General features: G+C 25.2%; 1 protein-coding gene across 1 annotated transcript in view; it reads right to left on the bottom strand.

Annotated features, from left to right (window-relative positions):
• LOC129965617 (reelin-like) overlaps positions 1-19,426 on the bottom strand; it is a 77,254-nt gene that overhangs the window by 22,684 nt on the left and 35,144 nt on the right. Inside the window, exons 32-48 of the mRNA XM_056079668.1 lie at positions 18,788-19,058; positions 17,702-17,839; positions 15,475-15,652; positions 15,213-15,383; positions 15,016-15,127; positions 14,360-14,510; positions 14,135-14,234; positions 12,132-12,355; positions 11,011-11,231; positions 9,972-10,122; positions 8,623-8,887; positions 6,602-6,743; positions 5,670-5,780; positions 4,905-5,073; positions 4,302-4,442; positions 2,425-2,602; positions 808-1,001 (exon numbers count right to left, since the gene is read on the bottom strand). Of these exons, the coding sequence (XP_055935643.1) occupies positions 808-1,001; positions 2,425-2,602; positions 4,302-4,442; positions 4,905-5,073; positions 5,670-5,780; positions 6,602-6,743; positions 8,623-8,887; positions 9,972-10,122; positions 11,011-11,231; positions 12,132-12,355; positions 14,135-14,234; positions 14,360-14,510; positions 15,016-15,127; positions 15,213-15,383; positions 15,475-15,652; positions 17,702-17,839; positions 18,788-19,058 (2,917 nt within the window). The remainder of the gene's footprint in view (positions 1-807; positions 1,002-2,424; positions 2,603-4,301; positions 4,443-4,904; positions 5,074-5,669; positions 5,781-6,601; positions 6,744-8,622; positions 8,888-9,971; positions 10,123-11,010; positions 11,232-12,131; positions 12,356-14,134; positions 14,235-14,359; positions 14,511-15,015; positions 15,128-15,212; positions 15,384-15,474; positions 15,653-17,701; positions 17,840-18,787; positions 19,059-19,426) is intronic.

Genomic DNA, 19,426 nt, shown 5'->3' with positions numbered 1-19,426 from the left:
GCTTTTAAATATTATGGCAAATAAATTACACCCTTGTTCCAATTCAACATATAATTAAGACTAATTATATATGAGAAATGCTTGTAATTTCAAATAGCTTTTCAGGTAGGACAATCTGCATTCAAATTTTTTTAAATCTTATTTAAAAGGAATTTCCAGTGTCTCCTAAAAGTGTGAATATAAAAGTGACAAGCAGTTATGAAAGTGAGATCATGATCAAAGTATAGAAGAGTTTTATGAGAAAAAATTAAGTAGTATCCAAACAAAACAAATAAAAAATAAAATTTGAAAATTACTTTTCATTATAAAAAAAATATGTGACATAAATTGCTAAATACATAAGCCTAAAACAAAATAATTACAAAGAATCTGAAATGGAAAACATCAAGTAACATATTCACTACAAAGCAGACATTTAACATTTTAATGTAGAATTTACTGAGTAGTAACATAAAAAGACAAGTTAAAAGTAATAAATTGAAGCAAAAAAAAAATGATATAACTGATAGAATCCATTTCATTATTTTGCTCTTTTTTTCATATGGGGTTATTAGTATTTTTTTTTTAAATATTTATGTTATTCTATTTTCTACTGATTATGAAAACCACAGTTTAATTATGATAATATTCTCACCATACACAATTGCAGAATTAAAATATATAACAGAAATATTGCAGGATGTGAGAGAAAATTATATTTTACAATAGAAAAAAATATTTAAAAAAAAGGTGGGGTGGAGGGTTTAAGATAAAAACAGCAAGAAAACCATGAAGAAAAATTATTTTTGTCAAAAACGCTCACTTTACCTGGGATAAACATGATTCTTAAAATATAATTCCTTCAAAGTTGTCCATGTTATTCCTCCATTCAATGAATATTGAAGGAAAACAGTATGATTACTTGATGCTGGTGGAGATATACAACCATAGCGGAAGTAGAAATGAATCACAGTAGCTTTCCTTAAATTCAAGTCCTTTGTTACAAGCTGTCTACTGCAACTCTGAAATAAAAATTAAATATATCTCACTTAATTTTTTTAAAAAATGCATAACCAGTATATAAAATAATTTATTATACACTTTTGTAACATTTAATTAAAATAAAGCTTAATTTTCTTGCAATTAATCAATTGTTTTACTTGTTATTCATAAAATTAAATGATAATAAAAAGTAAAATTATATTCAAAATCCAATTCATGCTAATAATGAAGCTCTCAGATTCAAATTTTCTAAAATAATTTTTTTAACATTTCATTTATTTTTCGTATATTATAATTAAATGAATAACTTTTGACAAGAAGGCTCTGGCAAAGTAACTAAAACCAAAAATACTCTCTGGTTTATAATCAGATGACTGGAAATTTTGAGAATATTAGTTTATATGAAACTCAGATTTACACAAAATACATATGGTTAATATTAACTTGCTGCCTTTAGTGATAGATGAGTTTGCTAAAAATATTAGTCTTTAACTTCATTTAAATCTTTTATATATAATTTCATACTTCTGCTTCTGCTATTAAAATATTTTTAAGCATCAAATTGTCACTGACATTAAGACAATGTTATTTTAACATTCTTACACCCACTCTATCTATCTTGTGCATAACCCATCCTGCAGCATTAAGTGTCATAACAACATAGAACTATTAAATAGGCATCTGCATGATCTATCTGCTCACTTCCATGGTATTACAACTTCTCTGTCTGAATAGTTTGCATAAGGAATATATAATTAGCAGAATCTTTCTTCTTCCTTCTGCAATAATGGAAGAAAATGACATGATTAAACCTTTAGCACCACACGGTAATTAAAACCGAATAGTTATACCCAGGTTAGTAGTGAAAGGATTAAATATGTAATATAATAATAAATAATAAAATAATAAAAATGGTGTGAATCTCAGGATAGTAATAAAATCTATTATTGAATCAGGAAAACATTGCATAACAATTAAGTTGAATTCATTAAAAGACAATCTTCCAAATTTTTAAATGATGTTAAAAATCAGCTATTTGCTGTGATATTTGGGGATGCAAGATTCTCAAATGCACCAAGATTTTATTCGATTTTTATGTAATTAAAATTTCAAAAATATAGCTCTGAGGTACACATTAGTCAAATTTGGTAGTTCTATATCTAATGATCTGGCTTATACAACAACTAACTACACACAGATGCATTCTTCTTTATTTTTAATATAGATTATGCATAAATGGCTATTAATAGTTGGTTTTGTTTTTTATTCAGATAAATGTATATGATTTAACAAAATATGGAAGCACAATAAATCAAACATTAGTAGATTAATAATAAGGAAACCTGTTTTCAGAGCACTGGAGTTTTATTGAATGATTCAACATATTTACACAGCATAATTTTTTTTCACATTTAAAGAACCAGATATGGAAAGAATACTTACTCCATAAAAGTGCAAAGCTGATCCAGAAGCTAATGGACCACACAGATCTGAAAGTATACCTCCTGCTACTAGTGAATATTTGCTTTTCGATGGTTCAGATGCAAAAGAATCTCTCAGTTCTGTTGGTAGAGAGGATTTAGATTCTCCACAATCTGCACCAGTCCAGCCATCATCGCACCTATTTAATAATTATTTAAAATATCAAGTAGTTCCTCAGTCTGTCGTTTTCAGTTATTGAAATTTAATTATGTGTAAAGTGTCAGAATGATTAAAAAATGATTTGAAGTATAAATTTTTTCAACTAAAAATAAGAATGTGCAGTATCTATATAATCATGCAAAAAAAGTATATACAAAAAACACTTTTGTGAATTTTTGATTAAATAAATGCCTATGACCACTACAGACAAGTCAATTGAAAAACATTATGAATATAATTGCCATAAAAAACCATATACCATAAAAAATTGGTAAAAAATACAAATTAATATTAGTTTAAAAATAATATATTCGAATTACAAAGTGTGTTGAAATTAAATTATTAAAATCACTTTAAATATATTAAAATAATTATTTATAATATTACAAATATTAACAATTCATTTAGCTATAAGGATTTAAGTACATGTTTTGTAAATAATAATAATAATAATTTTTTATCTTATATATGTTTGAACTTTAATTATTATAATAAATCATAAATAAATAAGAAACATTTTGATTTCTAAATAAAGGAATCATTAACTGATAATTAAGGCTCGTTTCTAAAGAGGATTATTAGGTTAACTATTTTTTTATAATATGTAAAATTTAAAAAAAATAAAAATATATTTTAACAAAATTTCAAAATTAAAATAAAATAATAACATACTGATTAAATTCAAAATGTTGAACCATGAAACCAAATTAAACAGTTATTAAAAAAGGGGGTTCCACTATTTGGTAACACAAGAAGCCTTAATCTACTACTTTGTAAAGAATTGACTAATCACAGCACTAGTTTCCATTGTGTCTAGTGATATTATTAACAAGTGTAGTTGTGTGAATTTTCATCATTTTCAATTTGCACAGTTGCAAATTACCATATTATATATATATATGATCACAAAAATACTATTATAAAATCTCCCAATGATGCTACTACAGCGATGATATACACTCTATTGTATCATTACTGCAGTTATTATCATTACAAACAATAATTTGCTACAATTAGTTGACATTCCATAAAACTAATCCTAGAACTTTTTGATACATGCATAAAGTTGAAGAGAAACTTTTGAAAAATGTAAAGCTAGAAATACAGCATTTTCACTGTAGTTACAAAATATCAAGAGCATCTAGATTCAAATTCTACTTCAGTCAATAAAATTGATCTTAGTGATTTAGTTTTGCTAATAAATGCAATCATATCAAAATGAAATGTAAGTTTGGCAGCAATCAGTTCATCTTTTCAGCTCGCTACCCTTATTTTTCAATTCAAGGTGTAGTTACCACTCTTACTATGATTCTTCATTTTATTAATTACTTTTAACATGATTTTGTAAATTTGTAAAATAAAATTGCTGTTTACAGTTTTCTAACACTCTTTTTGGCAACTGAACGCTTAAATGGTTGTGCAACAAATAAAGAATTCTAGGCATTTCAGTTTGATTTCCATAAAAAAAAAATTTCTGGTTACACCCTTTGTTAACAATGTTATTAAATGCTTTAACCAGGCCAATATAAAATATTTTTATCAAACTTTTCAAATTTCTTAAAAGAAACTCTTTTTTAAGAGAAACCAGTGCTTACTAAACTTAAACCATTTTATGAATAAAATTATATTTAAATTTATGCATTCAATATTTATAATCATGTATATATAAAGGTACATACTTGCAGATGCCAGAGCTGCATCGTCCATGACCAGAGCACATGTTCTCACATTCTTCACCTACATATAAATGTCCGATAGCCCAGGTTTGAGAAGATTTGAACCCTGGTGGTTGAATCCATCTAAATCTTGTTGTCTGAGTCCTTAATTTTAAAATATATATCATAAGATTAAACATGAATATAAAAAGAAATACATTAATAATTTTTTTAATTAGCAAAATGATAAAAAAAACTCTTAAATATTTAAATCATGATTTTTGTAGCAATGAAATTTTTATAGTCATAAGAAATTATAATTGATTTTTTTTATTAAACATAATATTATTAACATCAGACTTAATTCACCCCTTCAATAGTAATAATAAAAAAATGACAGTTAAATTTAAAGAAAAAGGTATTTAAAAAAAAGATAAATAATCATACATAAAATTATCATTTACTTCTGATAAAAAAAAAATAGAAATGTCCATGCAAGAATTTACAGACTCTCATAATCAGATTTAAGAAAGAAATTAAAAAAAAAAAAAACATATACTTTTAAATGTAAAACAGAAACAAAGTCACATTAAATTAAAATTAACTAGCATAAATAGCAAAACATACCTTGTATAATATGGTAATGGAATGGATATGCGTGTAATTTCCTCATAGATATCTGAGAGAAACACAGTACCCTCAAAATAATCACTGCAATCAGCCTCCATTGGAAGACAATCATGTTTAACTAAATCCCATGTCTTTCCCATATCAATACTATACTCCAGCAGTATTTCTAAGAATATAAATTAATATCGTATAGTAGAGATCCAGGAACAATTTCCCCAAAACAAATGTAATATTTACAAATAATCAAATGATTTTTATTAAGATTAAAGTCTGAGTTTAAAAGAATGCATTTAAAAATATGATTGAATTTTATTTATATTTTAAGAAATAAATTTTAGCTTTTTTCATTATTTTTAATTTTTTTCCATTTTTTAATAAAGTTATTAATAAAAAGAAAATAAAACACATCTTATGCAAAAAAGGTGCTAAAAATTTTACAGGCAATAAAAAGGAAATATTTAAGAAAAACAGAAAAAAATTATTGAAAATTATAATTCTAATATTTGCAATTAATTTGAGTACTAATTTTATATTATTCATAATATAAAATTAGAACATTAGCATTTCAGAACCATAGAAGTAAATTTATTTTAAATTTAAAGAAAAACTAAAATTTTTCAAATATAAAACATGCATATTATTTTACAATACTACAATATAAATTTTATATTTATAAATATTTATACATTTTTAGTTATGCATAAACTCTTTACTAATTTTTTTTATGTAGCATATTTGCAATATAATGTAAAATTAAATTACCATAGCAAGCTGCAGAATTCGACTTGCATCCCATGACAAGCTCAAACTGCACATATGTATTCTCACTAACTACAACATCAGTAGTTACAGCATATCTTCTATCATCAGCACCTGCATATACAGATTTGCATATGTTAAAAATTGAATAAATTACTAGAAACCATTTCAAATCAAATCACGAATTCTCAAATAATGGTATTTTACATAAATATAATAACAAACCTATGATTAAGAAACACAACAATAGATGAGCACTTTTGCCACATAAATACCTTATATAATCAAGCAAACCTCCTTTTACTTAAATGAATACAAGCATTTTATAATATAAATTTATTTATATTAAATGAATTCAAATTTTTGATTGAATCATGCATGGTATTTGGAAGCATGGAATTTTTTAATCAATTTAATAATTGAATTAATTTAAAAATAAATATATTTTAAGAATTGAAGTTATCTTTTAAAAATTATAAAAATATTTCTTCTCATTTCAAAACTCATAAATTATTGACATTTATGTTTTAGGATCTTCTATTGCATATAAGCAACAATTTTAATCATGCTTTCTCATTTTCTATAATGATGACAATTTATTTCCATGGATGCGACTACATACCTTTGGAATATTGAATTATAATTTAATTGATGAAGTTTAGATAATAGATTCCTGAATAAAATAACTATGAAAAATAAAAATTCAGAACATTCCTTCAACAAGATATTTAGAAAATGCCTGTTATTAAAAATAATATATATATGCAGTAAAAATATGGAATATGACACAGAGAAAAATACTGAAAACATTAATTGAAAAATAAAATTTAAAAAGCATATCTATGAAAAATATAAAATCAAATAAAGTTACATTTAAAAAGATAAATTTTCTTTTTCAGAAAGTTTAACTTACTATTGAAGTTAATTTTTCATACCTTTGAAGTGCAAGAAGTTGTGTTTACTTCCACATGTTGGTTCTAGCTTAGCACCTGGATTAAGAACCCAGTTGGCTTCTTTCGTACTGCTGAAATCATCATTTAATGTTGCAACTCCATTGGCATCTCCTCCAATGAATATCTAATTTAAGAAAACAGAAGAACCAAAATGTGATTTTTATAGTATTAAAAATAAAATAAGTCATTGAAATTTCAGAATATGAGCTTAATAGAGCAGAAATACCTAATATTTTTCTCTCTAAATTCCAACACAACTCTCAATTATTCATGGAACTCTTGTTTTAAAGTGTTAAATTTTCTTATTTTATAGATTTGTTTTAAATAAATAATATTATAATTGAATCTCTTACAAAAACTTTGTTATGAAGATGATTCATTAAATGGAAACATATAAACAAAGTTATAAAAATGAGAAAAAACAAAGTTGAAATTTATCTATCTTCATAGATTTTAACACACATTCTAAATTGTAAAATATTTGTAATTCTGCTTTGTGCAGGTTTATTACAAAGATAATATTTTAAAAAATATCTACTTTTATAAATATTAAAATTTATTATTCATTATTTAATTTCCCTAAAACTGCAATTTCCTGGTATTATATGAAATACTGTTAACACTTACACTTGGGAAAATTTTTCAATATCATCTTCCTTGCTCATTTTATTGTCTACATTACATTCTGCAGTATTTTGCAATAAATAATGGTCTGTAGGAATTCAACAATGACTTTATCGATGGGAAGGAAATTAGACAATTCTATATCTCCTATAATTACCTCCATATCTTTCCTATACACCAATTTTTATGGCAGTAAATTTGGCTAATTTTTTAGATAAATTTGGGGGTGGGGGAGAAGATAATAATAAACTTTTGTTAATTAATAAATTAGCTGGGAAGAGAAAAAACTTCAAAAGGAAATTAATAAAACTTCTTTATACAGAAATTATCTTTCGTAATATGGAGAGTACATAATATGTAAATGTTATTTAAAGTCGAGGTTCTGTTGAAACTTTCATTAACTAGAGAACTTCTTTTAAATAGTATGTTACAATATTAATGTATTTATATTCTCAGTAACAATGTAAAAGCAGCTTTAAAATAAATCAGTTAAATATAAATACATAAAAAAATTCTATGAGTGACAAACTGGCAAATAAAGCAAAAACAAATACCTCTCGAAAAGTTATACCCCCCCCCTTTTTTTTTCTTTAAAGAATTTGAAATGAAAATTTGCTAGTCCATAAACAGTTAAAAAATAACTTCCTTAATATTTTTAAAATACCATATCTTATACTATAAAAAAATTTTCATAAGCTAAATTACATTAACTCTAGAATGCTGAAATCAAATTCCAATTATTCGGTATAGGTTTGGCAGCTAAATTATTATACAATGAATTAAATAAGTTATATGTCAGTATGATAGCATTGGAATTATATTACACAACTACACAAAATCTCAATGAATTTATATTATAACCACTAACTAATTAGTAATTTTAAATAGTTTATTATCATCTAATTTAAATTAAAGGCACACAGGTTGAAATTCCAATGGCTTTAAAATATAACCACTAACTAATCACTAAATATTGAAATATAATTTAGCCTATGAAAAAATTTTCATAGTATAAGACATGGTCAGTTAAAATATTAAGGAAGTATTTTTAAATTGTTCATGCACTTGCAAATTTTCATATTATAAGATATGGTGAGTTAAAAATATAAAGGGAGTCATTTTTTAGTTGTTCTTGCACTCTCAAATTTTCATGACAAATTCTTTAATAATTCTATCACCATCTAATTTAAATTAAAGGTACACAGACTGGTTATTTAAGAATGATAAATGAAAAAATTCACAGCACAGAAAAAAAATGCCCATTTCAGCTATCAAATTGCTCAATAAAGAGAAAATAGCTGACTAAGGTGAATTCAACAGCTAATTTTAGAACCATATATATTTCTTATAGATAAATTTCAATACAGAATTTTTTTTACCTGATCTAAAGCCCATTCTTCTAAAAATGATCCATTAAAGGATGGCTGCCACCATCTAAGTCTGGTTGCATTAGTTCTGGCATGATAAGGTAATTCGATTGCAATATAAGAAGGATGTGAAACTCTTGAACTTTCACCAAACCCAAACTGCTCAAGCATGTTCCATGTAGCTCCTCCATCTATGGAATACTGAAGGAGAACAGGTTGTTCTTCTGGGGATGGTGGTTCTGATTTGCAACCAAGTCTTATGTAAAACTGTATTGAACTGTATTAATTAAAAATTAAAATGTATTTATTATTTGTTGTCAATGATTACAAAAAATTATTAATGGTTTTAACAGAAAAAATGCTTCCATTTAGCAATAAAACATGGGAGCTTTTACTGTGTAAACTTCATGAATATAAATAGAGCCATATGGTATTTCATAATGCAAATAAAGTACAGCCATTTTTACATGATGCATATAATGGAAATAATTTTAATATTAAAAAAAAGACATTTTAAGTAAATTACATAAAAAAAAACGTTCTAATACACATGAAGAAAATAATAAAAACAGTAAGTGCAGGAAAAATGTTATGAAAAATATGCAAATCTATTTTATTGATTCAGCATTCCCCAAATCTCTTTTTCAATTCCTACTATTAGTTCACTTTCTCCTTATATATATATATATATATATATATATATATATATATATCTTGTTCAAATTTTCAGTCGTTAGTAAAATACATTTTATTCATCCACTCAAGTTCAAATACATTTTTTTAAACTTGTAGTGGATGACATTTGATGTTAAAACATTTTTTTCAAATATTAATTCATTAATTATTCAATTTAATTCATTTTTAATACTTTAAATAGAGTTTTATCAGTTTGTAATGAAAATTGAAATCAACTGACAGTAGCTTAATTGGTAAAATGCAAGGATTTCATTTCTTTCACGTGAAGGTGAAGAATACGATTTCAATTCTTGCAAAAGTAGGAATTTACTTAGTTTTTTTATTATATATATTACCTGTTCTTTTTAATTTCTTAAGAATATTATGAATAAGTGAATTAGGCATGATCTGAGTGCTTTAAGCAAATATACAAAATAATAACCCTTTATACTTTTATTACATAAATTTATTGTACCAAATATGACTAGATTTTCTTTGCTATTGTAATATTAATTATCAGCACAGCACATTTTCTGACATAAAATTTTATCAAATGATAATAGCCCATTATAAATGGGAAAAATCTTTTCTTTTTTCAAACAAAATATTTTAATGAAAATCATTTGACAGACCTAAATTAAATTATTTAAAGAATACATTTAAGATAAAAAAAAAAAGTCTCTTACCCAACATATGTCAAATCAAGATCTCGAGACATAAGAATTCTTTCACCTTGGAATGTGAAAACTAAACTAGTACTACTTATAAGAATTCCACAACTCAAAGATATTTCAGTTCCACTCCAAAGTTCCCAATTTTTAGAATCAATTTTATTTTCTAGGAAAAAAATACATTCAATATATATACTGATGATTTAAAATCTAAATAAATCACTGTAAAAAAAAATTATACATATTTATACTTTTTACCATACCCTTCTCCTTTCTACTAGAAAATACATATGAAAAATCATCACACTGAAAAATAATATTATTATTAAAATAATAAAAAAGGTTACACATTATTATTATAATACAAATTTTAAACAGAAAAAGCAATATTTAACAGAAATATTTGGTACTAATATTATATAACATCTAATTCAGTATTCACTTCCAGAAAAGATTTACATTTAAATCCATTTTAAATCTACAAATAAAAAAAAAAGCTTGTAAATTTTCAAAATTCTATCATAGTTAACAAATTATACTATAAATATAGTATGTAGTAAGCTCCAAACAACTAAGCAGTTCACTTTTAATTTGATTATTATTTATGCATTGTAAAAATTTCTTGATAAAAATTTTAAAAAATACAAAAAAGAAAAGGTATAAGTAAATTTGAATAGTGTTGAGATAAAGTTATACCACAAATCTGAGATAAATGTTTTAATTTTATAACATTACTATCTTTCTTTTGTCTTGTTTAATTAATATACTATAAACTGCAATTTAAAATTAGTTGTGAAAGTTAATATGAGATCACCTTCCTAGTATCAATGTTATATGGATAACAAATAGACCTCTCCATTTCTTCCCTTGGCTAAAACAGATAAGATCTTAAAATTTCTTTTTTTTTGGGGGGGGGGGAAGAAATGCCAAACTGTGAGAAGCAAAATATATTACTAACTTGAAAATTATTCTTTTTATAAGAATAAAACATTTATCATGTGGGATATCTGATGAACATTAGCATCTATTTAACTTTTTAATTAATTGATAATACCTTCAAAACCATCTTTTAGCAAACTTGGATAAGGCTGCAGACTATGACAGAAATCTCCACCAAAACCTGAGTCACATTGGCACATTATGCCATTGATACAGAATCCATGACCCATACAATGTAAAGCACATGAAGGACCAATGTAAATGTTGTCAATAGCCCATGAAGATGGAGAATCTCGAAGTGAATGATAGCCTTGTGTCCATCTAAAACGCACATTTCTGAAAAAAAAAAAAAAAAAACACTCATTGTTTACTTTTGAATTTTGAACATAAATGAAATAATTTAAGACAACAATAATTGCTTTTAATTATACATTTATAATATTTGCCAGCCTACAATTTTGAAATAAAATCAGATAAAGTAGGAAAATAACTAATTTTTTTTTTAAAGTTTTTGTAACAAATTATACTAAAAATGGTACAATAAAAGATATATTAAGCATTTATGAAGTATTACAAATCCTCGCTTACTATTATAAATTCATATTCTTGAATGTAATTGATAATGATTTACTATAATACATTTATAATTATTCTTAAACACATTATAAAGTTTAACACAAAGTACAAACAATAAAAATGAAAGTAATAATTAATTATAATGTATTTGATTATAAATTAAATTAATTATAATATATATCAGCATATAAAATAATTAGTTGCATAAATATAAAATATTTACATACATATATACTATTTAATAAAGCCTAAACACTTTCAAACTGAATAGTATAGTAAACTGCATTACTAAATATATAGGTAGAATAAAGGGAGTGTAATTCTTTTAATCTTTAAGACAAAAACCAATTTATTTATTTTCAGAGAAGTATGAATATCAATATATTAAATAAAGGGAAGAAAAGACAGAATGAGCAAAGTTATACAATTTTATAAATGAGAAGATTTTAGATAGTTTGTGTGATGCCAGTTGCTCAAGTAAGAAGAGCTTTTTGTAAGTAACTTCAAGTCAATTTCTTACAATGAAATAAATGTTCATTCGAAATGAATCCAAGTATGTATTACCTAAATTTTGTGAAAGATTTTCACACATATATCTTAAGAAAATAAACTGATTATAAAAATATAAATACATTTAAATATGAAAAACAGCATACATACCCACATATTTTCAGCCCAGTAAGAGGAACAATTATCCTTTGCCATTCCTGATGACTATTGCTGTAATACACTGATGGAGTTTCTGCTTGCAATACAGTATCAGGACCTGACCCATATCGAAGCCAAGAGGATTTGACTAACTCCCAGGATCGTCCTTGGTCTGAAGAATATTCAAGATATACTGGATCTTCAGGTGAAATAGTGATGCCACAACCAACTTTAATCTATTAAGAATAGACATTTTAAATAGATTTAGCATTTCAACTCCATAGCCCTAGTAATGCAGATGATATAAAAGTCTTATAACTATAATCTAATTAAAATTACTGATGGAATTATGCAAATCCATTCCTATCACAAAATATAAAGAAAAGTTATCCACATGGTTCTTTTCTTATTGAAAAAATTGAGTTCATATAAGGCAAAAATGTCAGCATCTTTCCTTTGTATTTAATAATGATGGATTTTATTTAAAGTAAGATTTTTTTTTTTTTTTTTTTTTTTTTTTTTTTTTAATGAAAAATCTTAAAAGGGAACCAATAAAAATTTAAACAGAAAAAAAAGAAATTCTTAGTTATGAAACTTGTTTCAGAAATAAATAAATTGTAAAGTTCAATATTTTCACCTTCACAAATCAAGCATATCAGTTTTAATTTATTTTTTTGAATTATATGTTTATAAATAAATACTAGTATATTAAAGGGGAAAAAACACTTAAAGAAAAATTATAAAGTTTTAGAGATTAATTTTAAGCATCTTTTTATCCCAAAAAGTATTTAAAAAGTTTAAATCTTTTCTTATTTTAGAATCAAAAGTAATTTATTATTACATCAAACATAAATTTTATTAATTAAGAATTTTTATATATTTTTAATTTTATATGAGAATAACTTCATTTAAAAAAAAATTCTGCCTTTTACAGTTTCTTCAGGAAATGAAATGTTACAAGAAAATTTATTATATATCATATATATATTCATTTTTAATGTAAGCTTTTAAAAATCTTATAAATATCATTATAAATACATAAAATAATCTTATAAATAAAAAATAATATAAAATAATTTCAGTATTTAAAATTGTCAAGACACTGAAAGTTAATATTTTAGAAAATTTAGATTAAGAATTGCCTCTGAAATATATTCATATCTTTGTTTGATAGTTGATCCCTCCTTTTATTTGATTATATAATAATATTTCAATCTTATAAAGAAATACTATAAACATGAAAAGAAATTTGAGCAAGAATAAAGGATCATGCCAGTTTAAGATAGAAATAATTTTATTCTTTTTGAAGGGAAAGAAAAATTCATTAAAATATTGCACAATGAAAACTACAATTATTTTCTTTAATTTTATTTCAGAGAATCAAAAGATAATGTGATCAAAATATAGGTCATATGAATTAAATAACAAACAAAACATATTTATAAAATTAAAAGCATTAATAAAGTTTTATATAATTTTCCAAGATAATTCCTTTGTATATACAAACATGTTTTAGCAAATGCTTGGCAGAGAATAAGGGACTTTTAAAATTTTTACTTTGCTTTATTTCATCCTTGGAGGCATAATTTGCACAAGAAACAAACGATCATAAAAGATGCATCATTCTACAACAAGACATAACAGTAAAAGATACTGAAATTTTTCCCTTTAGTGATTTTAATATGAGATTTTGATAGGGATCTCCTTGTCACATGTTGGGTTAGGAAAGCAAATCTTGGGTATCTTTAAAGGAATGTTATAAGCATTAGGGATTTTGGTCTTTTCACTCGGAGCATGGAAAAATACTGATGTCATCAGTTTTCTAAAGTGCATGTTAAAAATAATTAAATAAAGAGGGAGAATTGAATTAGGGAAAAAGAGAACATTTTAGAATAAAATTAATATGGACTAAATTAACATTAAAAAATTAGGAAATTAATTTGCACTTAAATCAGATTAAGAGATATCATTACATATATGTATATATAGATAAGAAATTTATAAAAGGAATTTACCTCAAACTGAATAACATAATCATCCATCACTGTCATATCTCTGGTATAGAAAGACCTTTCTCCTTCACTAGAAGAAAACACCATAGCACTTCGAGGCTCACTACAAAAAATATTAACAGAAATAAACATTAATTGAAGATTCAATCAAAGAAAATGCAAATGACAAGAAAACATGAATATCTAAATTACTGCCATGCATAAAAAAAATCAACAGCAAAGATTTACCTTGTACAAAAATTTCCCATGGCACCTCCAGGCCAAAATAGCCAAGCATCAGGTTGTGGAATATGCACTAATGGATCATATAAAACATTTGGCTTCACTATCATTCCGCCAACATAGAAATCATCAATTGCCCACTGCATTAGATCAGTTCCTGCAAAAATTAACACAATCTTCTATCAAAACAATTTACTTAAAAAAAAATAATAAACTGGTAATTTAATTTACATCCAAAGAAAATATTTTTTGGTTCCTGATAGAAGCTTTAAAATATTTTAAACATGCAATAAATAATTTATAAAAGAAATCGAGCTATATTTAGGATTTTTGTACATATGTAATAAATGTACATTTTATAATTATATAATATTTTGTGTTTATGTGTAAAAAAATTTGTGTTAATAGTAATTTTTGCATTAGCTTATTTACTTACATGACAATTGACTCATTTTGTAAATAGAAGCATTTTTCATAGAATTATTAATAAAAATAAATTATAAAAATTATATTCATTATTGGATAAAATCTCAGAAGAAAGAAATAGTTTTGTTAAGTTTGCAGTACTTTAAAACATTATATTTAATACAGAAATTTTTCTAATACTTCATATTTAAATTATATCTTTCATTTAAGATTGTAAAGATTATCTTATTATTTACCAGCATTCAAAGGCTGCCATAGTCGCAAACGTGTAGAATTTGTTAAGGCTGTAGGATCTTTTAATGGAATCATGTAGTACTGGGGAGATGTCTCAGCTGAAAAGTGAAGTTCCTAAAAGAATTTAAAATATTAAAATATCTCTATGTTATTAAAATACAAATATGAATATTATGCACTAATAATTACAAAAAAATACCTTCAGTAAATGCCAAGTAATTCCACCATTATTTGAATACTGAATAAGAATGCCATTGCCACGAGTTACTGTTGGGGGCACAGATCCCTGACATCCATATTTGAGTGTGAACTGAATGTATTGTGCAGCAGTTAAGTCTAGATCTTGAGTGACAGCCATTCTCATACCTTCCTGAAAAATTAAATTGTCTTGTAAGTGTAAATAATTATGTATTAAAAAATCATAAATAATTGCTAATTATATTAGAAATGTAATATTTTACCTTGTAAAACACAAGTGCTGTTCCACTAACTAACACACCACATCTAGAACTAATCTCGCCCCCATAAATTTCAGGCCAAGCTGTCTTATTAGAAGATACAACATCAAAAGTATCTCTCAATTCGCAAGGCAGAGGATCTTCTGGGACACAGAAGGGAGGTTTAAAACCAGTGTCACAACTAAATTTTTAAAAAATGGAAAAGAAACAGTTTATATTATTCCTGTATATATTTAATTTATAACTTTTATTCTTATATTTAAAATTTAGTTACTCAGAAATTACCAGTTTATTCATCAGATGTATGTAAACGCAACATTTAAAATGTAGAAGACCTCATATAAGGATTATATCAAACATAGGAAATTTATGAATAAAGCCATCACAAAGAATTTTTATTAATAGAGTAAATTATCTTTAAATTTGTTGAAAATAATATAAACAATAAAAAAATATTTTTTATGTAGATAAAATAACACATAAAGGGAGATAAATAAGACTAGTATTCAAAATTTCCAATATAATTATTTCTTTATATGATATCTATATATACTTATAATAAAGCTCAATGTGTGTGTGTGTGTTGGCGCTCTACAGGCCAGACCGTTTGACCTACAGCTACCAAATTTGGTACATGTATACCTTGGAGGTTGGGAATGTGCACATGGGGTTCCTTTTTTCGAATTTTTAATTAGAATTTTAATTATTGATTAAAAACTAACTTTACCGCCAAAAAAATCTTCCATTTTTCCCCATCGCCAACTTTTCCGCAAAAAAAAAATCTTCCATTTTCCCCACCGCCAAATGAGTAAGGCTTCAGTTTTTTTTTTTCTCCCAACACTAATGAGGCTAGAGTTAAGATTTTTCGTCGGGTTATTTCAAACGATTCTGTTTATTTTCTTCATGTTTGATGCATTTAAAATTAAACACTGTTAATTAATCGATCTTTTAGATTCATTCTGAAGTACTTTTGAATTAAAATAAAACAGAATAAAGGAAATTAAAAATTTCTAATCCGCATAGCGTTACCCCAACTGGCGTAGAAAAAATCACGTATTTGCGTTACGTAACTGGCGTTGAAAATTCACGCATGCGCATTGTGTTCTGAATTCCGCATTGTGTTGACAATTATTATCAACGGATGCGGACTGGATTTAAATTATTTTTAGGTTCGTTGTATGCTTTTGTAATTAAAATGTATTTATGTTAGTTATATATTTTTTGTATATGCTTATAGTTTTAAGTACATCGTTTTTTAAGTAGTTTTTTTTTAAACAGTTTTCAACCGTTTATTTTAAACGATTCGTTTTATTTTCTTAGTGTTTGATGCATTTAAAATTAAACATTGTTAATTAATCGATCTGCTCATAATGAATCTAAGAAAATTTTGTTGACAAATTCTTGAGATATTACATAAATTAAAAAAGATATTCTTTAGTGCCCATAAAGTTTAAATGCTGAGCGACTCTATTTTCAGTAATCAGATTATAAAAAAAAAATGCTTTGTTTCAGTAAAAAATATTATTATATTAATTGAAGATTAATTCTTTCCACTTTAATTTAAAGCATAAATTCTACGGGTGCTAACAGAAAATTAGAGAGATACATATCACGTTATGACTGAAGGCCTTTATAATATTATGAATGAATTATATAACAATCAAAATTAGAAGTTTTAAAATATTTTGATGAAGAAGCTATTAAAGTAGGAATTGCATAAAATATTTAATTATTAAAATTTTAACGAACATTAAAATTGGCGAAACGGCTGGTCGCCAAAGGCGGCTAGTATATATATAAAGTAAAATTGCCATATGAACAAGTAACTTTAAGATAAAACACATTTTATATTTAACCTTTCAAGCATTTTTATTTTTTTAATAAGTACATCTAATATTACAAAAATGTATTTACTTATTTGTATAAACAGATTTGAAATAAGAGTTTTATCATACAGATATTAAGAGATGCTACAATTTTTCTTTCTTTTTTCTTAAACTTAAGAAGCAAAACTTTACTGATATGGAAATGTCAGCTCAGATACAATAAATCTTCAATAATTTTCATTTTAAAAGTAGCACTAAGACTTTCAAGATAAAATATGAATATAGAAATGAAAATATAAATGATGTTCATATATATTAAATAAAAATTTACAGAAAAGCTTAATTTAGTATAATAAATGTGTATAGCTTATTTATATAGCATAAATAAAGCTATTAAAACTTACACACATTTTGTCCCAACACAATAACCATGACCTGAACACATCCATGGACAGCCATCTCCAAGGTAAACATTATCCAAAGCCCAAGCGTGTCCAGAATGTCTCATAACTTCAATCCAACGGAAACGTGTGGATGGAGATCTACGGGAAAAAAATTAACAATTAAAATTACTAAAGGTAAAAGATAAAGCATCAGTTTATACTAATTAAAAATAAATAACCATTTTTTACAATCCCATTTATAAAGTTAGAGAAATTATCAATACTTAACAAGTTGAATTTACATTTAATAATTAAAAGATTTGTTGCAAAAAAAAAGAGGCACCATTAGGAAATGTTTAATCTGATGGTGGATCTTCGACCAAAGCTGTCTATGACGCTGGGTTGAGAGAGGGTCATAAAATCAATTACAAAATTTTATTTGCCCAGTTTCCAAATAAAAAATGTTGTGAAAAATACAAACTCTATGAATGATAAAATATTAGGACAATATTAACATTTACAAATATAATTAATCAGATTTCTATATGTTTCAATATGTTGACTCATTATTATAGTATTTATTAACACCAAGCACCTATTTAAATAGTATTGTATACAAACGTGGATGCCATGTAATCTTGAGTAACAAATATACATTTCATATTTTTATTAAAATAAAAATAATTAACTTAAAATAAACCATTAATATGTTAAGTAAGTAAAAATTTATGCTGAAATGGAAAACTGTTAAATTGATAAGTACATCAAAAGAGGGATGTCTTAATTTGCCTAACATAGGGTCCTAAAGTGCCTAAATCTGTTACAGCAAGAACTATCTTGTGATAGCTGATTCCCCCCTCCCGCCCTCAAGAAGTAAATAGCATATACATCTAGTGGCAAAATAGAGGTAGCTCCACCAATCTTCTTTCACATCATCTAGAGGATATATTTTTCAGAGAAAATATTTTCGTAATAAGTAAAAATAATTATGGAATTTATTAAAAACAATATTTTCACATAAAAATATGAATTTGAACCATCTTTTTTTGCTGCAAACACTTCAATTTATGAACGAGATTTTACTATTCATTAAAATAACAATCTTACAAGGCTCTTTGTGGCAGATAGACAGTTACTCTGGTCCAGTTTCTATACTGATCTGATGAGTGAACAGTGCCAGTGGAATAACTTGTACAGCCCACATCTGGTGGCATGCAGGGAGAAGCAACAAGTGACCATGAACGGCCTTTATCCAAAGAAAATTCCAGCCGAACACTAAATGGATTGATATGATAACCACAGCCCAAATTGATATCATATTGAAGAAAAGAAGCAGGATGAATTTCAAAATCCCAAGTTTCAGCATAATGTTCTTCAGCTAAAAAGCATAATTAAAATATATCAATAATTGCCAATTACTATTATCATTATGGGGTAAGTAATACTAATATTCAATACAAAAACATTCATTTTAATTCATTAAAATCAATAACTCTTTATGAAAAAAATTGCTGAATATTTATAATAAATAAGACTGCATTATGTATGGATTAATATTGTAAAAGAAAAATAAATATAGTAAAATTTATCAAAATGAAAAACAAAAATAATTTAAGCATGAAAGTTACTTGTAAAAAAAATATTAAATTAATATGATCTATGAGATTATATTCATATATAACTAATGTTTAAAAGAATTTCCAGGAAAAATAGTTTTTTTCTAGAAGGAATAGATTTAATTGCTTT

The sequence above is a fragment of the Argiope bruennichi genome, chromosome 4, assembly GCF_947563725.1.
Source record: "Argiope bruennichi chromosome 4, qqArgBrue1.1, whole genome shotgun sequence".
Classification (NCBI taxonomy): Eukaryota; Metazoa; Arthropoda; class Arachnida; order Araneae; family Araneidae; genus Argiope; species Argiope bruennichi.
This window is presented reverse-complemented; position numbering and strand designations above follow the sequence as displayed.